This window comes from Haliotis asinina, chromosome 10 (assembly GCF_037392515.1).
Source record: "Haliotis asinina isolate JCU_RB_2024 chromosome 10, JCU_Hal_asi_v2, whole genome shotgun sequence".
In the NCBI taxonomy this organism is placed as follows: domain Eukaryota; kingdom Metazoa; phylum Mollusca; class Gastropoda; order Lepetellida; family Haliotidae; genus Haliotis; species Haliotis asinina.
In genome coordinates, this window is record NC_090289.1 from 4,691,484 (window position 1) to 4,714,865 (window position 23,382).

At 41.5% G+C, this 23,382-nt stretch overlaps 1 protein-coding gene across 2 annotated transcripts in view; it reads right to left on the reverse strand.

The window, feature by feature from the left end:
* The window catches only part of LOC137298975 (uncharacterized), a 32,050-nt gene continuing 8,668 nt past the window's right edge, over nt 1-23,382 (reverse strand). For both annotated transcript variants that reach the window (XM_067831403.1, XM_067831404.1), the window contains exons 2-14: nt 13,518-14,201; nt 13,196-13,387; nt 12,639-12,741; nt 12,198-12,343; nt 11,621-11,779; nt 11,203-11,306; nt 10,635-10,772; nt 3,640-3,656; nt 3,010-3,143; nt 2,201-2,543; nt 1,735-1,983; nt 1,125-1,296; nt 1-1,015 (exon numbers count right to left, since the gene is read on the reverse strand). In XM_067831403.1, coding sequence (XP_067687504.1) covers nt 1,011-1,015; nt 1,125-1,296; nt 1,735-1,983; nt 2,201-2,543; nt 3,010-3,143; nt 3,640-3,656; nt 10,635-10,772; nt 11,203-11,306; nt 11,621-11,779; nt 12,198-12,343; nt 12,639-12,741; nt 13,196-13,387; nt 13,518-14,197 — 2,442 coding nt within the window. In that variant the 5' untranslated portion in view covers nt 14,198-14,201 and the 3' untranslated portion in view covers nt 1-1,010. The remainder of the gene's footprint in view (nt 1,016-1,124; nt 1,297-1,734; nt 1,984-2,200; nt 2,544-3,009; nt 3,144-3,639; nt 3,657-10,634; nt 10,773-11,202; nt 11,307-11,620; nt 11,780-12,197; nt 12,344-12,638; nt 12,742-13,195; nt 13,388-13,517; nt 14,202-23,382) is intronic.

The window sequence follows — 23,382 nt, forward strand, 5'->3', positions numbered from 1 at the left end:
ATTACGTAAGTGACTTTATTACACAAAATTGTAAATATGATGTTTCTGAGTGTTTGGCCTGCCTACATACCAACATTATCATGGCATAGAAGACGATCTAAAACGTCCCCAGCAGAAAAAGTGCATCAGCATAACCGGATTTCATCGTATTTATTTGAACGTCCCCATATATAAAATCTCTTCATGACCAGCTATTGATAGCTGGCCAAACATTCAGAGTTACCAATCTGGTATTACAAATCGGATATGATCACATGTATGAAATACTGACGTTATCTGTAAATGTGATAAACAAGCAACATCGGCAATTCATTCATCAATAGGAAATGTGCATTATAATATATTATACATATAAATTAAATATTTATGTACATGACTGAGATTTCATACTACACTCCCAGGACCAGAGTATGCTATTTTGGAATAGTTGTGGCATCGTAAACATCCACTGCATCTGACCAAATGTTGCTGAGTTATGGCTGCATGCTGAAATTAATACTGAATCTACTCATCCAATAATTCACAGGTGCTCCTATCGATACCGCGTGATTGCAAATGATATCTGAATTTACCATAATGATATCACGAGCACGTACAAAGTAGGTGTAGTTATAGACGACAGTGCTGATGCTTAGACAATGTGTTTATCCTATATAATAATTATTTATTGCAAGACAAAACACAATGGTGCCAATGGCAAAAGAGTCAAGAGTTATTCATCTGTTGTAGGTCCTTACTTAAAACTTTTATCTGACCCTTCTAAGAACTAGTCTAGATGATTGACATAAACACCTGTGGGTTCTAACCTTACACACACTATTATTTTGTGTAGAACAGGTTTACAGACGCTCCCGTGGACTGTCCCGGCTTCTCCGTTACATTCTCTGTCTGAGTAGATACCTGGCCACAACCCGAACACAGTCCTCTGAGATCCACAACTGACACAAGCTGCACCAGGGGCTTGATTCTGCGCCAATGTCATGTTCCCGTGTCCTTTTCTCCGGAACACCTTAAACTACGAAAATAAAGAACTATACATATCCAACGCTGAAAAAGAAAGCGCATGCAATATACTCACTATGTAATGAACTCCTATGCTATATTTCCTGAATACGTGTACTTACAGAGAGAACTAAACAATTCAGCAAGCTCTTCCTTGACCTTCAAAGCGTGTAGTTCCTCATAGGGATATCTCCCTCTCAGAATGCTTCTTGTCATCCATCTTCTGTCCTCGGGCTGATCTTGAATCATTCGGGCGGAGTTGACTTCTAGAAGCTTCACCAACAAAGCATATCCCTGTGGATGACAAACACATGCGCAAACATCATGGACACAAAGGTTATGACGTTGATGCTCCGATATAAACATGAACTCCAATGTTCCCCAGTAAAGAACAAGATTTGCATTGTCACGTTTTTTCTCTACTAGCTTTATTGCACAATAAGACAACATAGACGGTTATTAAGAACACCAATCAGACACAGGACTGTCTGGTTTACCGACAGCTGGCACATACCTGAGGGAGCATATGCTGAATGTTGTGCAACAATCACAACACTGGGATCAGAGAAGGTTAGCATTCACTGATCACATGGAACCAGGGCCTAGATTTTCGAAGCTCTCTTAGCGCTAAGATAGTCGTAAGTGCGATATGGTAACATTAATTTGCGACTACAGTTTCGAAAATCTATCCCAGGCAGTCTGGTATAATCTATTTACAACAGTAATGTTTACTTTGTTGAGATTTGGAGAAGATGATGGGTCCAGCTCCATACATGTCTTCGTTTGTTTCCATGGTAAGATTTCCTCATCCGTGATTTTCTTTTGGCTGATCAGATGATCAGCTTTGTCAAAGTCGAAAAACGTCACGAATAGGGTAGGTTTGTTTTCGTGGATCTTCAGATCTTCCAAACGTAGCATGTTGTTTGCTGTCCTGTCAGGATTGGTGACACTTTGAGCTCTAATCGTGATGAATGTTGGCAGCTAAGAAGAAAACATGCAGAGGCAAGAGTGAAAGTCTAGTATATCACTTCATATGCCAGTGATCATACAGAGGGATACATGCATCTTCTTAGGTAATACTTTACTTTGACCGTGATTTCTGTCACTGTTTAGCATCAGTCCTACAGTCAGTTATCAGCTATTATTTCGCATGTAACCGGCACAACGATCCAAAAGAATCGAAGCACAAAACACCTACCCCAAATGAAAATGGGGCTTTTATCAAGATGAACTCCAGAAGACATCTAAGCTGTTTTTTCGGCAACATGTGGCGTGTTGAACTCTCTGGAGACGAGGGACACATGCTTCCAACGTATGTCTCTATTGTTTCTTTACTGCTTTCCGAAAGAGGGACGTTTGGAAGATCAGCAACAGAGATTCTGTTGAGCTTGTTCCAGGGCAAAACTCGTTCACCGAGAGTCACATCAGCATCTTTGCCAAGACGAGCCTCAATTTTTCCCTTCTTCCGAGAAAATGTGACGCTGCTTTTGTTCAATGCGATTCCACATGAAAGACTCAGCGTTTCTCTAAAGCTTGATCGCCTGAAGCACGAAAGGCACTGCATTAAGGAAACAGTGGATAAATAAATACTCCATTTCCTTCAAAATCCCACCACCAGGTTAAATGGCCAACGCTTTGGAGGACAACCAAAACTGGCCTTCCTCTGGCACAGACGTTATACAAGAACTTTTTTCAACGTCTAAAACAGTTTCATACCAACTCACATCTTGCATACAGTAACGTCATATCACCGTATGGCGTGGCATAATCCACACAGCATAGCAATAAACACCCAGTATGGACAAGGCCAGGCACCCGATGCACGAGTTAGTACATACAGCAAGGCAATTGCCGAAAGTATGACGAAAACAATAGCACCATTTTATTGATCATTGATAAAACCGACGTCTTTCAAATGGATGTGAAGGAAACAGTGGAAAGTCCACACACATTACAAATCTTGTTATTTTCGTTTTACCAATAGATAACCTCAGAACAAAATCTCACCCATTGTGGCTATTCTGCAGTACTATATCATACGGATCTCCATCTACACAGTCCATGCTGAATTCCCCCTTATTCAGATATTTTGGGTCGGTTTGGATGGTCACAAGATAATGATCCGTGTACTCAATCAGGGTCTGTAAACAATATAGTGTACACCTTGATGTGTGTAAGTAGTGTCATAAGCGTTTTTCTTTACAAAGGGTTAACTAAAGACGTTCACTCTGCTGAGCGCGGGTGATTTGAAAGGATGAGAACACGTGAGTTGTCAAGAGCGCTCAGATGAAACTGGGCTGACAGGTACTATCTGTCTATTCATGGCAGTACCCTATGCATATATCCATACAAAAACACTTCCCTTCTGATTTTCACGTCTGATAAAGGGTATTCTACACGACTGCCTATAAAAACTACCTTTCATTACCCTTTCCTCGCCCGAGACGTGCTGTCTGTATTGCACCTGACGAGTAATATGTATTGATATGTAAACTCAGAAATTTTCAGAATTGTTGATATCGAAACATTCAAAGCATTTCCGTGTTGGTCGTTCACTGTTACTGTTTCGAGTGCTAACTATTGCTTCTATAAAGAAAACAAACACGTAACAAACATAATCATGAAAAATGTACTTACTTTGGTTTTCGTTGTGGCTGTGGGATGAGTTGACAGGTAGACATCATATGTTTGTTTTTATGTAAAAGTATAAAAAATACAATTCATTAGACTGTGATATACCACTACATGTATATATGTATGTGTGTGTGTGTGTCTGTGTCTGTCTGTGTAATTGTGAGTGGTGAATACACACATACTACTTGTTTAATCCGCAATGCAGAACCTCAGAAAACACAACGAAGTCAGTGGTATGGTCCTATGCCTAAGTGTTGTACTCCCGGTATCCCAGCATTTGACTCTCAAGTCAGATAGAGCGAATTTTGGGTCCTGCCACTCACAATCACATTTATATTATGTGTTAGTATTAAGACATTAACAGCAAGTCAATATTCAGGATTTTATAATTTTGAAGTCAGAGTATGGTTATGATCATTATTTCTAATGGGCATGACACCCACACTGTCACAGCTCTGTCACAGCTCTGTCACAGCTCTGTCACAGACACAGGAATAACACCCATTGTATGTAAGAGGGCAACAGTACCCATAAGTACTGTCTGAGTCATGCGGTAAAGTTTGACTCCTGGTTTCAAATTTCATTATGCGAAATATTTTGCTGAAATGTTTAATGTATACTTTTTCTGACTATAATCATTATTTAGTATTGGGTCTCACGGTAAGGCCAGACTCCAGATATTAAGATCCTTTACTCAAATATTTATTGAATCTGTCCGAAGTAGTCAATACCTCAATGATTATTTTTCTAATGTGGCACTGACAAGATGATTACTCCTATACTGTCATTGCATAGATACATACGCTGTGATTATGTACTGATTTGCTTTATTGGTATTTACACTTCACACCTGTTAGTCTGGACTCACTTTTTTAAGCTTGGGGTCCAAGCTTTACGGTATGGAGGGAAATTGTTATAGTGTCTAATTCAAGACAGCCATCGTCCAAATATTTCTAAAAACCGAATCCTGTAAAGCCAAAGCCATATGAGACCTAGTTGTTAGTATTTAATCTGCGTTCTTAATCTTTATCACAGCTGCAGTGTACATTGTCATGTCAGCGGCCCTGTTCCTGTTTGCCACTTTCATACATATTAATATTAAGTATCCTCACATCTATCCAAATTGACAAAATCTTGACTCCGGTTTACCGCCTGTCTGTGTAGGGTCGACCACGGGCAGGATTATGCCGGTGGCAGGGGAAAGGCTGACCTCATTCATGTATACTTGTTTGACATTTCTTGTGTAAGCAGCTGAAGAAGTTCAAACTCAAGGCATTCTTTGTCACCGTAATGTTCGTCTTTACCATGAGCTAATCCCCGTCAACTACATCTAAGCGTTGACAATACATACATATTGTTTATAAATGTATCCTATTCTAGTCACGATATGGCTGAACAATTGCCGATGTGACGTTAAATCTTAACTCCCTCCCTCGCACCAATTCACACACTCGAAGACACACGCTTGAAAAATATATTATTACATCTAAGAGTGTTGTAAATAGTTTGTTTCATAGTATAGTCTACAATCTGTAAATGGGGGTGATGATACTGATAGGTATGTCAGTTTATATCTTCATATGCATAAGAAACGCAAGGTTTATCCAAACAGGAAACAAACTCGGAACCCTAAACTGATATGAGTTTTTGGAATATATTGAAGCCTGATGGTGTCATCAATAATTTTTGTTGCGTTTTGTTTTCCATCTTTTCTTAAAATGAAAACAAAAGATAAGGCCAAAGAATTAGAAGTTAGAATTAAAGATTATGACGATACAATTAGAAGAGATTTTCAAAATGTAGATGAAACCTTACTTTCAGAACTTGTGAAACTGAAATCAGAACTGCAGCAGATAAAAGAAGAAGAGATGAAAGGAATCCAAAATTCTTATGGTGTGAAGAAGGAGAAAAACCAAAAAATTATTTCTGCCATTTAGAAAATAGAAACTATGTCAGTAAATCAATATATAAAATTATTACTGATAATAGTGAAGAAATTACTGATCATGACAGTGATTCAATCTTAATGAACTTTATAGAAAACTTTACTCTTTAGATAATAAATATGAAACAGACTCTCATTTTGAAAAGATGATAACCCCAACATTGAGTGACAAATTGACAGACCAAATTAGAAAAAAGACATTGAAATGAATGAAATATTACTGGCTGTAAAATGCATGAAGAATAACAAAGGCCCTGGTACAGATGGTTTCCCGATAGATTTCTTTAAGTACTTTTGGACAGATCTTAAGATTTGGATTTATAGATTCATTAAAGATAGTTTCTATAAAAAATAAGATGTCAGAATGGACACCTCTCTCATTTCCCTAATGAGCGAGGTGCAGGCAAGGTGATCCATTATTACCATATTTGTTTCTTTTTGTGGCTGAAATCCCTGGATGTATGATACGACAGAATAATAGAATAAAGGGTATTGTCATTGATGAGCAAGAATATAAATTAGGCTGGCATGCTGATGATACAGAATTATTTTGGGATGACTAGGAGGATAGATAGAGATTAATACAATTAATAATTTCTACAACATATCAGGGTTAAGAATACATTTAGATAAGACTAAGGCAATATGGATTGTCTCTAAAACTGGAAGGGAAGCAGAGACATACTTTGGGAAGTCTTGGATACAGAATGACAAAGAAAAGAATTTGAAGTTTTAAGAATTAATTTTACTTCTGACTTAAATGATCTGTGGGTTATCAACACAAGAAAAAGACTAGAGGATACTAACAGCTTACTAGCGTCATCGCGAAAAAGATGACTGACATTGCTTGGCAAAACTACTACTATTAAAACGTTAACTCTTCCAAAGTTGGTTCATATCTTAATACTTTACCTAACCCAAATCAAACTGAGCGTTTTGAAAAAAGGATTATAAAGAAGGTGGGTTACGCATGATTGATATCAAAACCTTTGGTAATGCCACGAAACTCTCCATACTCGGGCTATATATCAGGAAAGCAAATGTAAGAAATGCAAATTTCCCTTTAAAGATATACTAAAATATGGCGCTAACTTTCATAATGTTGTTAAAATCGAAACTCCGTTTTGGAGAGATGTATTGGCAGCATGGGATAGCTATTGTACTAAAAACACCATTGAAGATAATAACATAAATGAAACCTTACTACAACCAATATGGCTCAATCATAACTTTAAAACCCCAAACCACTGTAACAGACACTTGGCCAGCATAGGAATTTTAAGTATTAAGGACTTGTATGATGAACAAGGTCTGGTTTCTTTTGAAGATTTGAGAAATACATATGGAATGAGGAGTACATATTTAGATCTTGAATACATTCTATATATTTTACCTGAATCATGGAAAAGACCTAAAACGGCCACAGATATATGTATACAAATGACCTCAATATAAACTCTCTACAAAAGGATTTCATGACTTGAGTTTCCAGATCGTTTCGTGATATATTGCTGTCTGATAGTGTTTTACCACATAATTGCCATAAATGGAAAAATACATTCATAGATTTTGAATGGCCTTTGATCTTTAGGCTATGTAGGAAAAATGTAAACGATGTTAAAGTTTTAGATTTTCAATATATATTTTTGCATGGAATTATTTATGCCAAAAGAGAGCTTGGTGGTGAAATTAGTTGACAATTTTAAATGTACTTTCTGTAACGAAGCGGATGAAGACATTTGTCATATATACACCTGCACTTAAGCACCCCCTAATATATATCATGATAAAAACACAATTGTTAGATAAAGTTAAAAATCTATCATATGTCTGTATAAGGACACATCTCTAGTAGTCTGAAAAGGTCATTAAGTTCCTTTGCTTTCCGTGCAAAGCATCTCTAGTAGTCTGAAAAGGTCATTAAGTTCCTTTGCTTTCCGTGCAAAGCATGCTTTGGGCACATGAAGCATGCAACCCTCACTTTTCTCAAAATCCACTTTCTCTGTGATACACTTTCTGTGTACAAGAAAGGAAATCTGTTACTTCCTCAATGTGATAAAAATCAAAATGGCAAGGAGAAGACTTTCTGAAGCCCTGAGGTGGCAGATTGTTGGCATGCACGCAACAGGCATGTCCTTCAAAGCCATTGGACGACAACTGGGGTATTGTCACTCAGTAATCAGTCGGCTTGTTCGAAAACATCAAGCTACTGGACATGTAAAAGATCGTCCAAGGTCTGGACAACCCAGAAGAACAGTCAGAAGACGCCTTAAGGCACTTGCTATGAGGTCCAGAAGAGTAATCAAACGTCCTACTCTATCTGATCGTCATAAACGACATCGCCTAAAGTGGTGTATGTCTCGTCAACAGTGGAACTTGAGGTTACTGAGGAGGGTTCACTGGTCAGACGAGAGCAGGTTCCTCCTCCACGTCACAGATGGTCGCATGAGAGTCTGGAGGCATAGAAACACAGCTTACGTGCCCAGAAATGTTCATCCTACTGTTCTTTATGGTAGAGGATCAGTTATGGTCTGGGGCTGCCTCTCCCATGACTGTAAATTGCAAATGGTGACTGTCCATGGAAATCTCAATGGTCAACAGTACATCCAGGATACTATCCGTCCAGTTGTTGTACCTCATTTTGATAATCATCCGTTGGCTACACGCTCATTATTCATGGATGCCAATGCCAGGCCACATCGTTCACGTGCAGTGACGGCATATCTTCAGATGGCCAGCTATGAGTCCGGATTTGAATCCTTTAGAGCTTATCTTTGACTTTCTTGGACGTCGTGTGAGGTTGAGGCAACCTCCTATGCAGAATCGTGCACAACTGGAAGCTGTTTTACATGATGAATGGCAGCGATTGCCACGTGATCGCATCAGGAGGTTTACCAGCAGTATGAGGAGAAGAGTGCAAGCTGTCATCCGAGCACGTGGTGGATACACAAAATACTGATGCTAAACTTTTGAGATGGTAACAAATGACCTTTCCTGATTTTTAATTTGTCAGACAGTTGGTCATTGATGTTGCCTCAACCATACTTTTTCATTGTTTAATTTCAGCAAGAAAACACTGTTGTCAAATTATCATTTGTCTTTCAAATTAATAAACAGGAGTTCACTCAATTTTCCTCTTTTTCATTTGCCAAAAGATGGTACAATGTACAGTCAATGATTTTTCATTGTCAACAAAATAGTGCAAAAGTTATACCAACTTTTGTTTCTCATCATTAGGAAAATATGGGGGTGGGTGCTTAATCAAAGTCCAGGTGTATATATTGGGAATGTGAGGAAAGAAAAAAATATGGATTGAACTTCAAATTTGGAGTAATCAAAACATACAGGAACTACAACTGACAAAATTTCACGTTTGGTTTGGTAATCTAAATGTTAACCCACTACTTTATCACACGATACTTTCTGCTAAAAGATGCATCTATATTTGCACCCTGAAAAAATAATACCCAACTTAGAAAACTTCATAAAAATTTTAAAGGACGTGTTCACGGTGGAAAAGTGTATTTCCAAAAGAAACAATGTTCTCGATAAATTCTCAAAAAATGATCTCCTCTATTCCCACTATTTGACTTAGAATGACCAATGTTAACTGCTGAACTACTATGTGCAATATACCTACATATATACTTAATGTTTCAGCATTGTATACTTACATATCATTACATTTCTGTTGCGTTTTGGAAGACCCGATTAAACACAAATAATAGAAGGAATCACCTAAAACTCACTATACCAACACGTGAGTATCATAACACACTCGTCTCGTGACATCGAACATGTGCGAATTGTCTCCACAAGTGGTGAGTGTAAGACTGCACAAAAGTTGGGTCTGTCGCGCCTTTCTCATTAATACTACGGGGTAGAATAGGCCTTCAACCCATGCTTGCCATCAAAGGCGACTATGCTTGTCGTAAGAGGCGACTAACAGGATCGGGTGGTCAGACTGGTTGACACATGTCATCGGTTTCCAAATGTGCAGATTGATGCTCATGTTGTTGATCACTGGATTGTTTGGTCCAGACTCGATTATTTACAGACCGCCGTATAGCTGGAATATTGCTGAGTGCGGCGTAAAACTAAACTGACTCACTCACTCATTAATGCTACATTTAGCTCGAATTGAAAGAAACCAGGCCATCAGACGTTTGGAAGCTGGTATGTCTGTCCGAAGTGTTGTTCGTCCATTCATAACCACAATTTACCGTCTTCAGAATCGATACAACGCTACACAGACCATAGATAACCTTCCCGGAGTGGTCGTCAAAGGGTCACCATCCCTCGACAAGATCGGCACTTTTCAGGTCAACACTAGCGAGATCAGTTCTTGTCAACCTTTTTGCCTTTCGAAAACTTGACATCAGCCTCACTGGCCAAGAAATGTCGTCACTCAATTTTTTGTCTATTTGACCCTGTTTGTGTTTCTTGTATTTAACATTGAAAATTACACTGATACATATATTCTATATACTGACTTGCGTCACTTTATGTATGTATGTATGTATATGTAAACTGTTATCTCATCAAATTATGCATTACTTACCACTTCAAACGTAAAACATACTGGAATCCTCCCAACATTCAGTGTATTTGAACTGATGTCTTTACACAAATTGTTTCTCTTTACGGATGAGTATCACCACCATGACTAAGAAAATGAATGGTTGCTTAAAAAAGCAGATTCAAAATAGAACTATAAAAAATGGGAAGAGAAGATCTCGTCGTTACGGCAATAACTAGAAAAGAATAGTTTAATGCGCTATTGACATTGAGAAGTTTAACAGTTTTGTTGTGTTCTCACCTTCTCATTGACTGAAAAGACAAAATGTGACTGAAATATTTCAGGAAAATAATGTGATTATTTGAAAGAAATGACTGAAATATTGTCACTTGACAGCATTACTTTGGGAATAGGTTCTCAACATGTCTAGACATTTTAGAATAGATGGATGGAATCCTTTGATCGACTTTCAGATGACGGTGAGCATTTTTCACAAACAGAAGCAAGGTGTTCCCATAACAACGCTGGAGTTACCTTTAGCAATCTCCTGAACCCTTTTCAGAATATTTTCCGTTGCTGTTTTGACACACGGCTTTATGACATGTGCTAGGGAACCCTTGACGTCTAAACCAGGACATGATTTCACCTTTACTAGTGCTGCTGATACTGCGTCTGAAATATATACCAATGCAGATATTTATCCCTTGTTTTACAATGCGGTAAATGGAGCTTCATATTGACTCTGCATGTTCTGGTAAACTCATTTTCAGGGTCTTTCGCATAAAACCAAACATAATAAAAAAAACATATTTGTGAACTGGAACAGGAGAAACACAAAAATGTCGCCAACATCACCAACTCACCATTATGCCCCCAAACCGAACTCCACCATCACCACCAACTTCATCCTTTATCATCGTCCTTATCAATATCTACCGCCCCGCCACCCCACATCGTACCCTAACATCGTCACCCAACATCGACCCCCTTTCAGAAAAATGTGGTCGTCAAACGTATGTTCACTATGACGACCATAGACGCTGACTATTTATAGATACGTTTATGCATAATATTTTAGATTAAATGCCCTTTGATCACATACCTTTTTTATCAAGTGTAATAGGTGTTAGACTTTTCTGCTCCCGAGCTATTTTCCATTTCAAGGTCAACTTTGTACGTAGGGGGAACTGAGTTGGCGGGATATTCCTGGTCAATGAAGTAACAGGGTACTTGTTCAAGGTCATATTGTGTCACCAATCATAGGTAACAACATTTACACCAATTATATAATTCATAATATCATCACGGCCTTTCACGGAATGTGGATTTTATCACTGCGGATAACTGACACTTTATATTCTCAGTTTACATTTCAAGTGAAGTGGCGTTGGTGGACACAGATGTTCTTTTAGAAATGCAATCATGTGTTCGACCGTATGTTCCGTCAATTTGTGGTCCAAACGTTGTTTGTGTTGATTTTCTTACATTTATGCTGTAACAAAGCAATCTCGGGTACTTACTCATGACCGAGAGAAAGTTCTTCAGCTAGGTGTAAACCAAACACTGTCGGATACATCAACACTGGCACATCAATGCAGCCATAAAGGTACTTTTCCACTGACACGACGCCTCCCAATCTTGTGAAGTCAAAACTTTCTGTCCTCAGCACTCCGTTGGGCCTGAACAAAAACATATTAAGCAACTTGCGTTATTGAGTTAGTATATGTAACGCCATTACGAACTGTTTAGGTTATTGGAGCTGGGTCTGGAATTGAACCGACTGCAGGTTTTTTGGAGTTGGGTCTAGAATTGAATCCCCTGCAGGTTTTTGGAGCTGGGTCTGGAATTGAACCCCCCGCAGGTTTTTTGGAGCTTGGTCTGGAATTGAACCCCCTGCAGTTTTTAGCCTGCACCACTGACCGAAACTCATAATGAGGGTGATCGTGAAGAGTCAGGATTCGAACCGAGACAAAATTCTGTACAGAGTTTTGTGGGTCCATGACATCATTGTCTAACCTTGCTTTTCATTTTAGAGAAATAAGGTTGGTTCTGACATCACATTTGATTTAGTCAGGCAACGTTCATTGGGATACTTGCTGCTTCAGTCTGTCGCGAGAACAAGTCAGCACAGAGACCAGACCAACTTTATCTGCCAAATTGGATGTATCGATGAAGTCAAACCGGAGATTTTCTGGCAGGCCCTTCTCGCACACTTCCGTTGCCTCTCCCAGCCACATGTAGATCTACAAGAACAGTTCACCATTAATCGTGAAAATATGAGAAATTTTAAGAATACACTATATGGGATGCATTTGGAGCTTGTAAACAACGTTATCAAACTTTTGTTTTAACTGCGGAATGTGCGTGCGTGTGCTTGCGTGCGTGCGTGCGTGTGTGCGTGCAATGAGGATGGTGAAGACATATCTATTCTCATTGAGACGTTAAAGGTTTTTCTGAAATCCTCTTTTATTGTCAGATATTTATGAATGGCGTCGGAAATAATACCGCTTCCTGTTTCAACCTAAATCCTCGCTGTACCTTGATAAAACAGTCATCTTCCATTGCTGCCTGGAAACTTTCTACCCACGTCTTCAGCATTTCCATGCAGAGTGAGGCTAGAGTCACCTTACAGCCATCATATCTAGGTGTGAGCACATTTCACGTAAGCATACAGAAATATATGGCAACGAGAACTTTGTATGTACGACCGGGATAATCCATAGAAATAAGAGAGTGAGTGAGTTTAGTTTCACGCCGCACTCGGCAATATTCCAGATGTGTAGCACGGGTCTGTAAATCATAGAGTCTGAACCAGATAATCCAGTGATCAACAACAGGAGCATCGATCTGCGCAATTGGGAACCGATGACATGTGTCAACCATGTCAGCGAGCCTGACCACCGGATCCCATTAGTCGCCTTTTATGGCAAGCATGGGTTGCTGAAGGCCTGTTCTACCTCTTCCCTTCACGGATCCATAGATATAAGTCTCTCTGAATATATTTTCCATGTTCTTGAAAACAAAATACCTTTACTTTAACTTGTCTTGTTACACATGTAAGTACACACTAGACACCCTTGATAATGTGTCCCTACCTGTGAAGTTCCAGGTCGATGTCGTGAGAAAGGTATGGACAGCAGTCGTCAGGGACAAGCCAGATATTACATCCAGGCCTCAACAGGGTCACATTGCCACTGAAGCTATTCACCAACCGCTTAGATGACATCGATTGTAAATTGACTCTCGTAACTCCAGTACAAATGTAGTCGCGGATTTCCTGATGGTATCTGCTCACATTGAAGAAGCATATTAAACAAACAAAGTGGGTGAGAATAGTTTTCCAACGCATTTCACACTATTTCAGCAATATCACAGCGGTATAAATCAGAACTGTATGGTAATAAGTAAGTGACATACCTGTCCTTGAGTCGTTGTACTTTGTCAAGACGACCACACTGGGCACTCACTCTCTTTGTAACCCAGTCTACTGCTGTCTCTGGTAGGTCCACTCTAGGACGGACCATTTGTCCTGTTGCCCAGTCCATGGTTAACTTTGGCACGTCTTTTGAGTACAGACTTTTTAGGAATTCCCATCTTGTATCAGTCATTTCCTTACCATTCATTTCAGCTTTCTCCATACGAAGAAGAGCCCTTTTGATGGACTCTTCACTTTTCAGATTTCCAAAATACACCCCATTATTGCCTGACTGGACTAAAGCTACTTCCTTCATCACTTGCTTCAGCCTCTGCAGGTGTTCCTGGGACAACAAGGCGTCATACCAGACTCCCCAAAGAAACCTCAAATCTTCCGAGCTATTTGGATCGATTGTTCCAGCGAGGTAGAGCAAAATCAGATCGCGTCCCAAGATACTGTCGTCAATGTCATTGAGGTGGATGTTGATTGTCTGATCTTTCGATTTTGTGGTTCCCCTTGTATGAAGCTCGTGAATGGTGTGTAGGACGTTCCTGATATCCCCACACCCAAGTAACAGCATGTCACACTCCTTGTCAACCTGACATCCAAGTGTCACATCAAAAGGCCTCGTGTTTCCGATAGGAAAATGCATAGACATTGGGTGGAGGATTGCCGTCGCCATATTCCTGCAACATAAATAGTATAAACCAATAGGGGAGGTTACAGAACTGGCTCTAGTGATTGTTGAGAGAGATTACACATGTGCAGCTGAGATGTTTTGATTGATTGTACAGAGAGTATTACATACTGAATGAGTCATAATCTTTAAAATTATAATTGTTAATGATGTACATTGTTACTCGAAATTGAATGTATCTGCAGTTGAAGAAGCACACTTAATCACTTCATGTCATTCGTATAACAAGTTGAGAAACAAATTTTTACCAAGTATTTGTACAAGTTATTTGTGTGATGTCGACATCGTAACTGTTATGACTGATAATGCTATGTCAGAATTTATGGCACATTATTACTTCAGGTCATTTGTGTAACAAGTTGAGAAATATGTTTTACCAAGCATTTGTACAATTCATGGCCGATAACAGAATGTTCAGCACTGTGTATTCAAATGTGCACACAAATCAAACACCTATATATTGACACTTGAGGCAAATATCTGACAAAGGTACCAACGCTTCATTTACTTCTAGTGATGGGAAACTTTACTATTATTATGTTGGTGATAAACATTGTGACTTGCCTATGTACACACATTGTAAATACTGAAGAGCGAAAGAAACGTCGTAATATTGCAAATGACATTTAAGTGTCAGTGGAGTATGTGAACCTATTTTCATATTGTGTTACGGTGATTTATTTGCGGTGACAAAAGGTAAAAGAAATCACCCATGAACCAGCATGGCCTTGATATTGCCCGCCATTTTGGCCCGCTGTGGTCTGGCATTATCATCTTGGAATTCAAAATTCCTGCCGATGACTCAAGCCAGTGGAGCCACGACAGGACGCAAAATTTCTTCAACGTATCACTGACCCGTCATTGTCATTGGGCGTTGCGTTCGGGTGCAAAGCTACGGTAACGCACCCTTTCACTTTCACAAATATTCAAATACTCCATTGACACTTAAATGTCATTCATAACTTTACAACGTTCCTTTCAGTGTGCTTGCGTGCGTGTGCACTCCAGACTGAATGTCTTTGTTGCAGAGTCTTGAAATCCCTATTGCGTCAAAAAGATGTGTCACAGGTAGGAAACAGACTGGTGTCTCAGTAAACACTATGTGACATGATGAACTACTTTTTTTCTTTTGTTGTTGTTTTGTTTTGTTTTGTTTGTTTTCTATGAGACCTCTCAAAATTAAAACATTTGGCCAAGAAAACATATTTGGTTGCAATGGAAAGAAGGCAAGAAAACAAAAGACATAACCCCGCAATGGAAAAATACTCTTCATGACTATGTCAGCTAGTCATGACTAGTCATAATGTATGGTTTGATATACGTCAGTAATGTTGATATGTAAATAGACTGGTGATGTTGATTTTATGTCGTTAGGTTGTTGTGTACCCATAAATGTGAAAGTGAGAATTGAGGGGTCTTTACGTTCTGCTCCTGGCAAGGGCAGCAACACTTATTTCAGTCAAAGTCAAACTTTCACTCCATGTGTGAAATGCAGCTAATCTTACATGCACAATTCCGATTAGGGTCATCGCCTATTCAACAAGTTACACACATAACCATCTTTGTGTTTTCGTGATTGTTGTGATCAACTCATTCTGGGCATAGGTTCAATTGATGTAACGTCTGACGGGTGTTGTTAGAATGAGTTTCACGTGCACGACCTCTGGACAGATTTACTGTTGCTGTCGAGTCGTTCACCTTGAGTGCTTTCTGCTTTCATAGAAGCGGACGTCTGGGTTTTCTAATGCAGATCTCTGAAACTGTGGTTGGCAGCATTGTCCACCACAACCAGACACTTGTCTGACAGAGCAGGTAGCGGATGTTCTGTTACATGCTCCGTGTACAATGAATCGTTCATTTCTGTGCTTAAGTCTCTATCATCTGCTGACTGAACACAAGATCACATTCAGTTACCAAAACTAAATACGATCCCGCATGTACAATTAGATGCCTTTCTCGGGTGGAATCTTTCTATTCTGCCACTGGTGTGATGGTTTCTGATTAGCATAAATCCATATTTCATCAGCAACATGAAGTTCGAATCCCGAATCTGAATAATTATTTTCAGTTTCATTTCCAGTAGTATATACAATGGGGGTTTTAAAACACTTTCAAGAAAAGTCTCTACAAAGCCTTATTTACTAAATAAGGCTTTGGTTGGGCCCTTAGCTCTTGCTACTATTACCCCTACTACTTAACATGTGTTGGAGGTAACACTGTGCCGTACGGTACGATCAATAATTCTTCTCTTACAAACCCCCTACCCGGCCCATCCCTCAAGTAGTACAAGTTAGGTTCGTCGGCTTTTATATCCACTTTATCTATGTTGTAAGTTTTGACAGACCATATAGGATCGGTGGCCCGCTTACGGCTATCACCCTCGTGTTCCCCCGGCTGGTATAGATACCTCACTAGGGCCCTATCTGGTATCTGTTTCTCCTTCCCACGCAATGGAGCGGCCGACTCTGCAACTATTGATTTTAGTTTGATAGCGTCTGCCGGTTTCTTACCGGTGAGACGGGTGACTTCATGGTTGATTGCCGACACCACCTTGGGTAACCTCGTGACCCATTCAGTCGATCGTTTTCCAGGGGTGACCATCTCCCTAGCATACTGATGGCCGAACAAGCGCTCAGCCAAAGTCCTATTAAATCTCTCAACTATGGCTTGGCTGCGATGGGCTCCAGCCGTGCCACGCCTGACCTTTGTATCGTGTTTGGCTAGCAGTTGTGACACGGCACCCATGAACTCCCGTCTGGGGTCAACTTGCAGCTCTGTTGGCCACGTCAGCGGACTGCGTTTGTATATGCGTTCGAATCCTCTGGCTACCTGGGCCGAATCTTTCGTGGTCAAGGGTTCGGCTTCCTTGTAACGACTGGCTACGTCCACTACGGTTAAGGCATACTTGTACCTCTTGTCGTGGGGTAGGAACAGTAGGTCTGCCTGGTGAACGCTATTAGGTATGTTAATACCGAACCTCCTTCTAGGCACGTAGCGTGGTGCCGGCAAATAGATCTGCCACAGGGCTTGTTTTTCAAGCCACGCTTTGGCTTCCTCCGGGGGTACTCGCGCTATTTTAGCTAGCTTATCTACTGCGCTAGCTCCTTTCCAGTACCCACGCGGGCTGTAGTAAATAGCCTCAAATTTTTTCATGTCCATACGCGTATGTGTTTATCCCATCAATAGCTATCCAACGTTTCGTGTCCATAGGCGACAGGGACGTCTTGTTTATAGTCAGTCCGTATATCTTATGTCCATCACTTCTAAGTGTGTTCATTTTATGCCTAAAGGTACGGGTCTTGAACAGGGCTTCCTTGAATCTGGCGTGTTTGATGTGTTGTTTCACCACATACTTCTTAACCCCCTTAGCCTTCCGGATCTCACTATTGTCGGCTTTCAGTATGGAGTACATCTTAGGTCTCAAACCTATGTACTCGGCTATGGGCGTGCCAGCACACTCGTCCTTCATCTTACCTAGGACCTTTTTATTTACCGTACTGTGTATGGTATGGGTCTTAGGGTAGTCGCTGGTGTCGTATAAATCGAGGTGTTTTTTCATGTCCTCGTACACGTCCTCGGTTCGAATCTCCATCAGCAGGGAATCCGTGTCAGTGTACAGCACTTCACACCTGTCGCCGTACTGTTTCTTGAGCTCGTTGTAGTAAAAGTCGTACATCAGGTGTTTGGATAAATCGAGGATGCTCATCCCCACGTAAACAGGCCGGTTGAATTTTATGTGGCTTTTCTTCATGTGTAGGGCAACCAGGTTGTCTGTGAATATCTTACTACGGTTGAATGCCGGACTGGCTATCAATCTCCTGAGCTTGTCTTCCTCACTCGACCGAACCAGCTTCACGGTCACGCGTTTCCTCAGGTTCTCCATAGTATTACCAAACACCGAGTTGTTCATGAGCTTGTAGAGATTTTTCTCAAAATCACTGGTGGCTTTTTTTCGTAGGTCTGTGTTCATTCTGATGTAGGGCTCCATCCATGGGCTCTGGTCGAACATGAGCACCCTGTGTATTTTGGTCAGCCTCATACCCAACGACAGGTACAGCTGTAGGTTGCGATAGTGAACGAAGTACTTGGTCTTATTCATTAAGTTAGGCACGAGTTTTTCAACGTCTGTCACACGCCCACCTAACAAGTTATGTTGGTACTCAGACATCCAGTCTGGGTTAACCCTCATACGTTCGGGGGCCAGGGGGTAGCTGTTGTGTGATGTGTGTAATTCCTTGGTATACTCTAAGTCAACCTCGAGGATATACCCTTTGTTCGAATCTGGTGCAACCCCCATAACATCAACGTGGGGTACCCATTCGAATCCCCCTGTAGGTAGATACTGACTCATGGCCCAGCCGTACAGGTTGTTTGCGTCGAGGTAGAGAATGTGATTGGTTGGCTTGTTAGGATCGTAACCTTTCACGTATTGATTATTTGCTTTCGCGTATCGTTTGGATGCCATGGAAATCCCACCTCGCAAGCCTTTCTCAATGAATAGGTGCATGTCGTAATCTGTGAGCAATTCCAAATTAACTCCGGTCTTTTTAAGCAAGGCGTCCCACGACAGACCTGGGCTGGTGTAATACCATGCGGGGTCGAGTTTATACTGCTTGAAACACGTCCGCCTAAACGTCTCAAACACGTCGGCTAACAGTAGTACATCTGTCCTCAAGTACAGGTCGTGATAATCACCCAGGTTCTTACAACCCAGTTTATTCCATACGTTAGTCGCGTGCGAGTAATCATCTCGTGAGACGGACGCCTCATTCAGCTTGCTATAAAAGCAGTCAATAGGGGGTAGTCTGGTCTCGGTGAACTTGACCCAACTATCCATGTACTCATAGGGGTACACACCCTTCCTCATAAGCAGGGGTCTAGTCTCGGCGTCTGTGTATCGATCGGTGATAGGGAAGGTATTGTTGGCCTTGACCAGACTGTCGAGTGACGACAGGAGGAACTGAAACGAGTCAATGAACCTAAGTCCGTTTAAGCTGAAGGAGATGTATCTCTCCATGTTGTTGGGGATGCACGTTATATTACCATCGATTTTCGCGATGGCCTGCATGATCAAGTGTGAGTCGTACCCTCTCAAGTTGTGAAAGACAACGGGGATGTTTATTGTCTTAGGGTTGATTTTAAGCTTGAGGTTCCACGCACTGTGAGCGGCGCCTCTATACTTACCAGTTATGTGGCAGTGATCTCTCACCGAATCACCGTTAAGTGGTGAGTCACACACGTGACAGTTAGTGCTACTAGCGTGAGCTAGCCTGTCGACTCGGGTCATACGCATGGGAGCGATTCTATACAATGTATTCCTAATAATTTTTTCTTCCTCCTGCAAACACTTTAGAAACCTTTCAGCCGCATCAGGGCCCCTATACACTACCGGAGCTTTCGTTTCCCCGTCACAACGGACGACAATGTATCCAAACCCACAGGCTTTATGCTCTTGTGTTTTGTGGGTGATGGGAACCTCGCCGGCGGCACCACTGGGGGTATCCCCCACCACCACCAAGGCTTCGAAGTCGGCGTATATGATATAAGGCACAGACATTTGGTTCTTGTGGTTACCGAATTTTAGGATATTATCACCTTCCTTAGGCATGTCGACTCGTATGGCCGTCTGCCCCACACCTTGACAATCATCCCGGTGGGATTCTAATAAATCAGCTCGTGTGAAGCCATGTAGGCATCGTTCACAGAAGTGGGTCTTTTCTCTGTGTGCCGATTGGTCATACAACAGCCTGCTAAAGTGTTTTATCCATGTGTAGTGATACTTGTCACCTCGCTGGATCATGAATATATTAATAACTTGGCGATCCTTCACCGGGCTGACCCTGTGTACTATTGTTGTGTTACCTTCGTGCCCAAAGACATTTATAGCCAGATTATTCTGTTTTTCTACTTTAGTGATCTGGGATATGGGGGTGGGTTCATTTATACCATCCCAGTTGAGCCCATCATCCTGAGGATAATTAGAAGACCTGTTCGGATTAGTGTCAGCTGGAAATAAGGCTGACCTGATAGCTAACCTCAGGCAATCGTTTCCTCTATTCTTAACGTTTACTATGGCATGTTTGTTCCTATAGTAGGGGGGCAAGGCTAGGTATGACCCGCCTCTGAATGGCACGTAGTTAGCTATGTCTAGATAGACATTATCGATTTTATCTACAGCCCACCCGGACCCCAAGTGTGTGTAGCGTTCTAGGTATTCTCGTATCTGCTGAAAACTGGTATCGATTGATGCGTCAATGGTCTCTGTATGTGTGACAACCTCTTGTTTACCTCGGAAGTAAGGCTGAACATATTCAGTGGTACTCCCAACCTGCTTATCGAGCGACATTTTCACTGTGATCTGAAACTTGATACTTCCTAGGTTATTTAGTTCCTGGTTGACCTTATCAGCTATCAGAGGCTTGATATCTGTAATGTCTATGTTTCTATCAACGTGCATGCGCCAACCTCTCAAATAGTTGCCTACAGCGCGCTCAGTGCGCACGAACTGTAGGTCAATAGCTCTATTCTGTCGTAATAATTCTACAAGCTGTGGTTTTCTCATACGGGAATACCCGCCTAAACCCAAATCGTGTGCCTCGGCTTTCAGTTGTTTTACAGTGGGTACGGGGGTATGTGATAACAATTCGGTTAACCCGGCTCTCCCCAGGTTTGAATAACCCGTGTATCCAAGCTGTTTTGCTTGAGCTTTTAATTGTTTTACCGTAGGAGGGGCTTCTAAACCTAGTAATCTCAACAATGCTGACTTCCGCATTCGAGAATACCCGATCACACCTCTCTGTTTTGCGACCCGCTTAAGCTCGCGTACAGTAGTCATAGTGTTTACACCTAACATAACCAATGTCTAATTGGAGTCTATCTTGAGCAGTCGCCTACGTTCTTTTATGTAGCCCTTTTTATTCTCGTAGATGAGTTGATGTCTGACTACGTTCGCTCCGTGAGCTTTACATAGACAGTAGTGCCCTTTAACCCCGATACCACACACAGAACACGTGTAGTTAGGACTTCCCATATGGAAACAACAGAACCCCTGATTCCTGCATTTCCTACCACAGGCCTCGGTCTTCCCCATAAGTATGTATTCGCATTGGTATGGAGCGGGTCTCATGTTTACTTATATAGGTATTTAATTTAATTGCTTCGCAACCAACGCAGTAGCTGCTATACCCAACACTATGAAGCCCAGTTCACGATTCATTTGTCCCTTGGATGGTGTGTAGTACTGAGCGAGTGTGGGTTTATTGAGCGGTTCCAATTGTTTACCAGTTAGTAGGTAGTATTCTTTCATTGCTTCATCGACATCGTTGAATGTTTGAACGGCATGGTTTTCACGCTGGAGTTGTTCGTTAATAAAATCGATCCTCTGGAGGCGTTTTTTAGCGTACTCGGCCTGTGCCTTTTGTAAGTTCTCAGTAGCGAGATCGTGCCGCTTCCTTTCTTCCTGTATTTCAGCCGCGTGATCATCTCGTAGTTTCGAGAAGAGGAAATTACTCCCGGAAAATGCCAGGGCATTCACTAACGCCCCACCGACCATCATAGCTATCGTGGCCATCCTATATTTATTTCATTATATTATCAGGTATTATCCCTTGTTTTACTAGGATGTCTTTTGTGGCCATCGCCATACCAAGGTTCATTATGAGCATACCCATATCCTGCAGGTTGAAATCTAGCTTGATAGTTGGTTGTTTAAGCACCATTTTAGTCAACCGAGCGTACCCTACTGCTAGACTGGCGACCACTGTGGCGTGGTATGCGTCGTTGACGAACGTTTTCCCCTCAGACATTATGTATATATAAAAATATTTTAAATTATAACATGATATGCGGGTCGACAGTGGGGGTTACCACCTCACTGATGGGGGGTACCACCTCACTGTGGGAGGGTACTCCCACGTATAACCATGTTATAACCACGGCAGCACCTACAGCCAACAACAGTCGGGGGTTGATAATTTTATGTTGGTTACACCACCTTTTTTTACCGGCAGCTACTCTCTTAGGATTCTTCTGCCTGGTTACTGTTTCCCTGGTCTCCACCGTCACCTCGGGAGGGGTTTCCCTCACTGTTGGGGGTGTGGGGGGTACCCCCACTGGTTCCTGTGAGGTGGTCACTTCCGTCACCTCGGGAGCAGCATCCATCTATACTATTATTATTATTTTTTCTCTCAAATTGACAATGCTTTGCCGTGATAATCGCCGCCGTCACTGAAGCCAACAACATACCATATTTGTGGTACAGCCTGCAGCTGATAGAACTCACGGCGTGTTCGATAAAAGGGTCTTTCTCGAGGTCCTCCCACAGGTAAAGTCGGCGCTCTGGTGGAATGGGAAGGAAGTATGACACAATACCGGTGTATATCTGGGTCATAGCCGATCCTATTGTCTTTGTCATTTCTGCTCCGAGCCGGGACTCGTATCTAGTGTACAGCTTATCGATTTCTTCGGCTGACATTTTGTGAATTTTTTCCGGAGTGTAGTCTCCAAAGTAATGTTTGGCTTTGCCGCCAACAGCCAACGCCACCAGTTTCTCTCGCTTATCATCAGTGGGGGTACCCTCCACCAACAATTGTTCGAGCAATTCCTCACACTCCATCTTATAATATAACAAGTAAGATTTAGTTTTAACTATATAATACCCGATGCAGAAAAAACACAGAGAAATGAAGGTTAAGTTGCACACGACAAACACTTCAAATATCATAGCTATACTTAGCATTTGTTTAGCTTTGCTTAGCTTTGCTTAGCTTTGCTTAGCTTTAGCACACCCTATATGCTACTGGTTGGTCGGTCTTGAGCACGAGCTTAGCGTGTTTAGTTTCAGCGAGCTGTTTCTTCACCCGTTCCCGTTCTAATTTGCTCATCACATCGTTCTCTCTCAAACACTCCTCGAACGAATCCCTGTCCTTGCAGTGAAATAAGGCCACCCATCGCGTCTGCTCCCTGAGGTCTTTCAACACCGAGTTGAACTTCTGCGTTAGCACCCAGACGCTGTGATTTGCATGCCGGCCGGAGAAGGCCAGGTACGATAGCATGTCTCTCTTTTTTGTTATCTCGTGATTAGCGCTGCAGTCGTCCAGTATGAACAGCGTCGGTTCCCCTTTAAATTTCTCGTGATGAGCTTTCAACCAGTCCTGCAGGCGTGTTCCAGG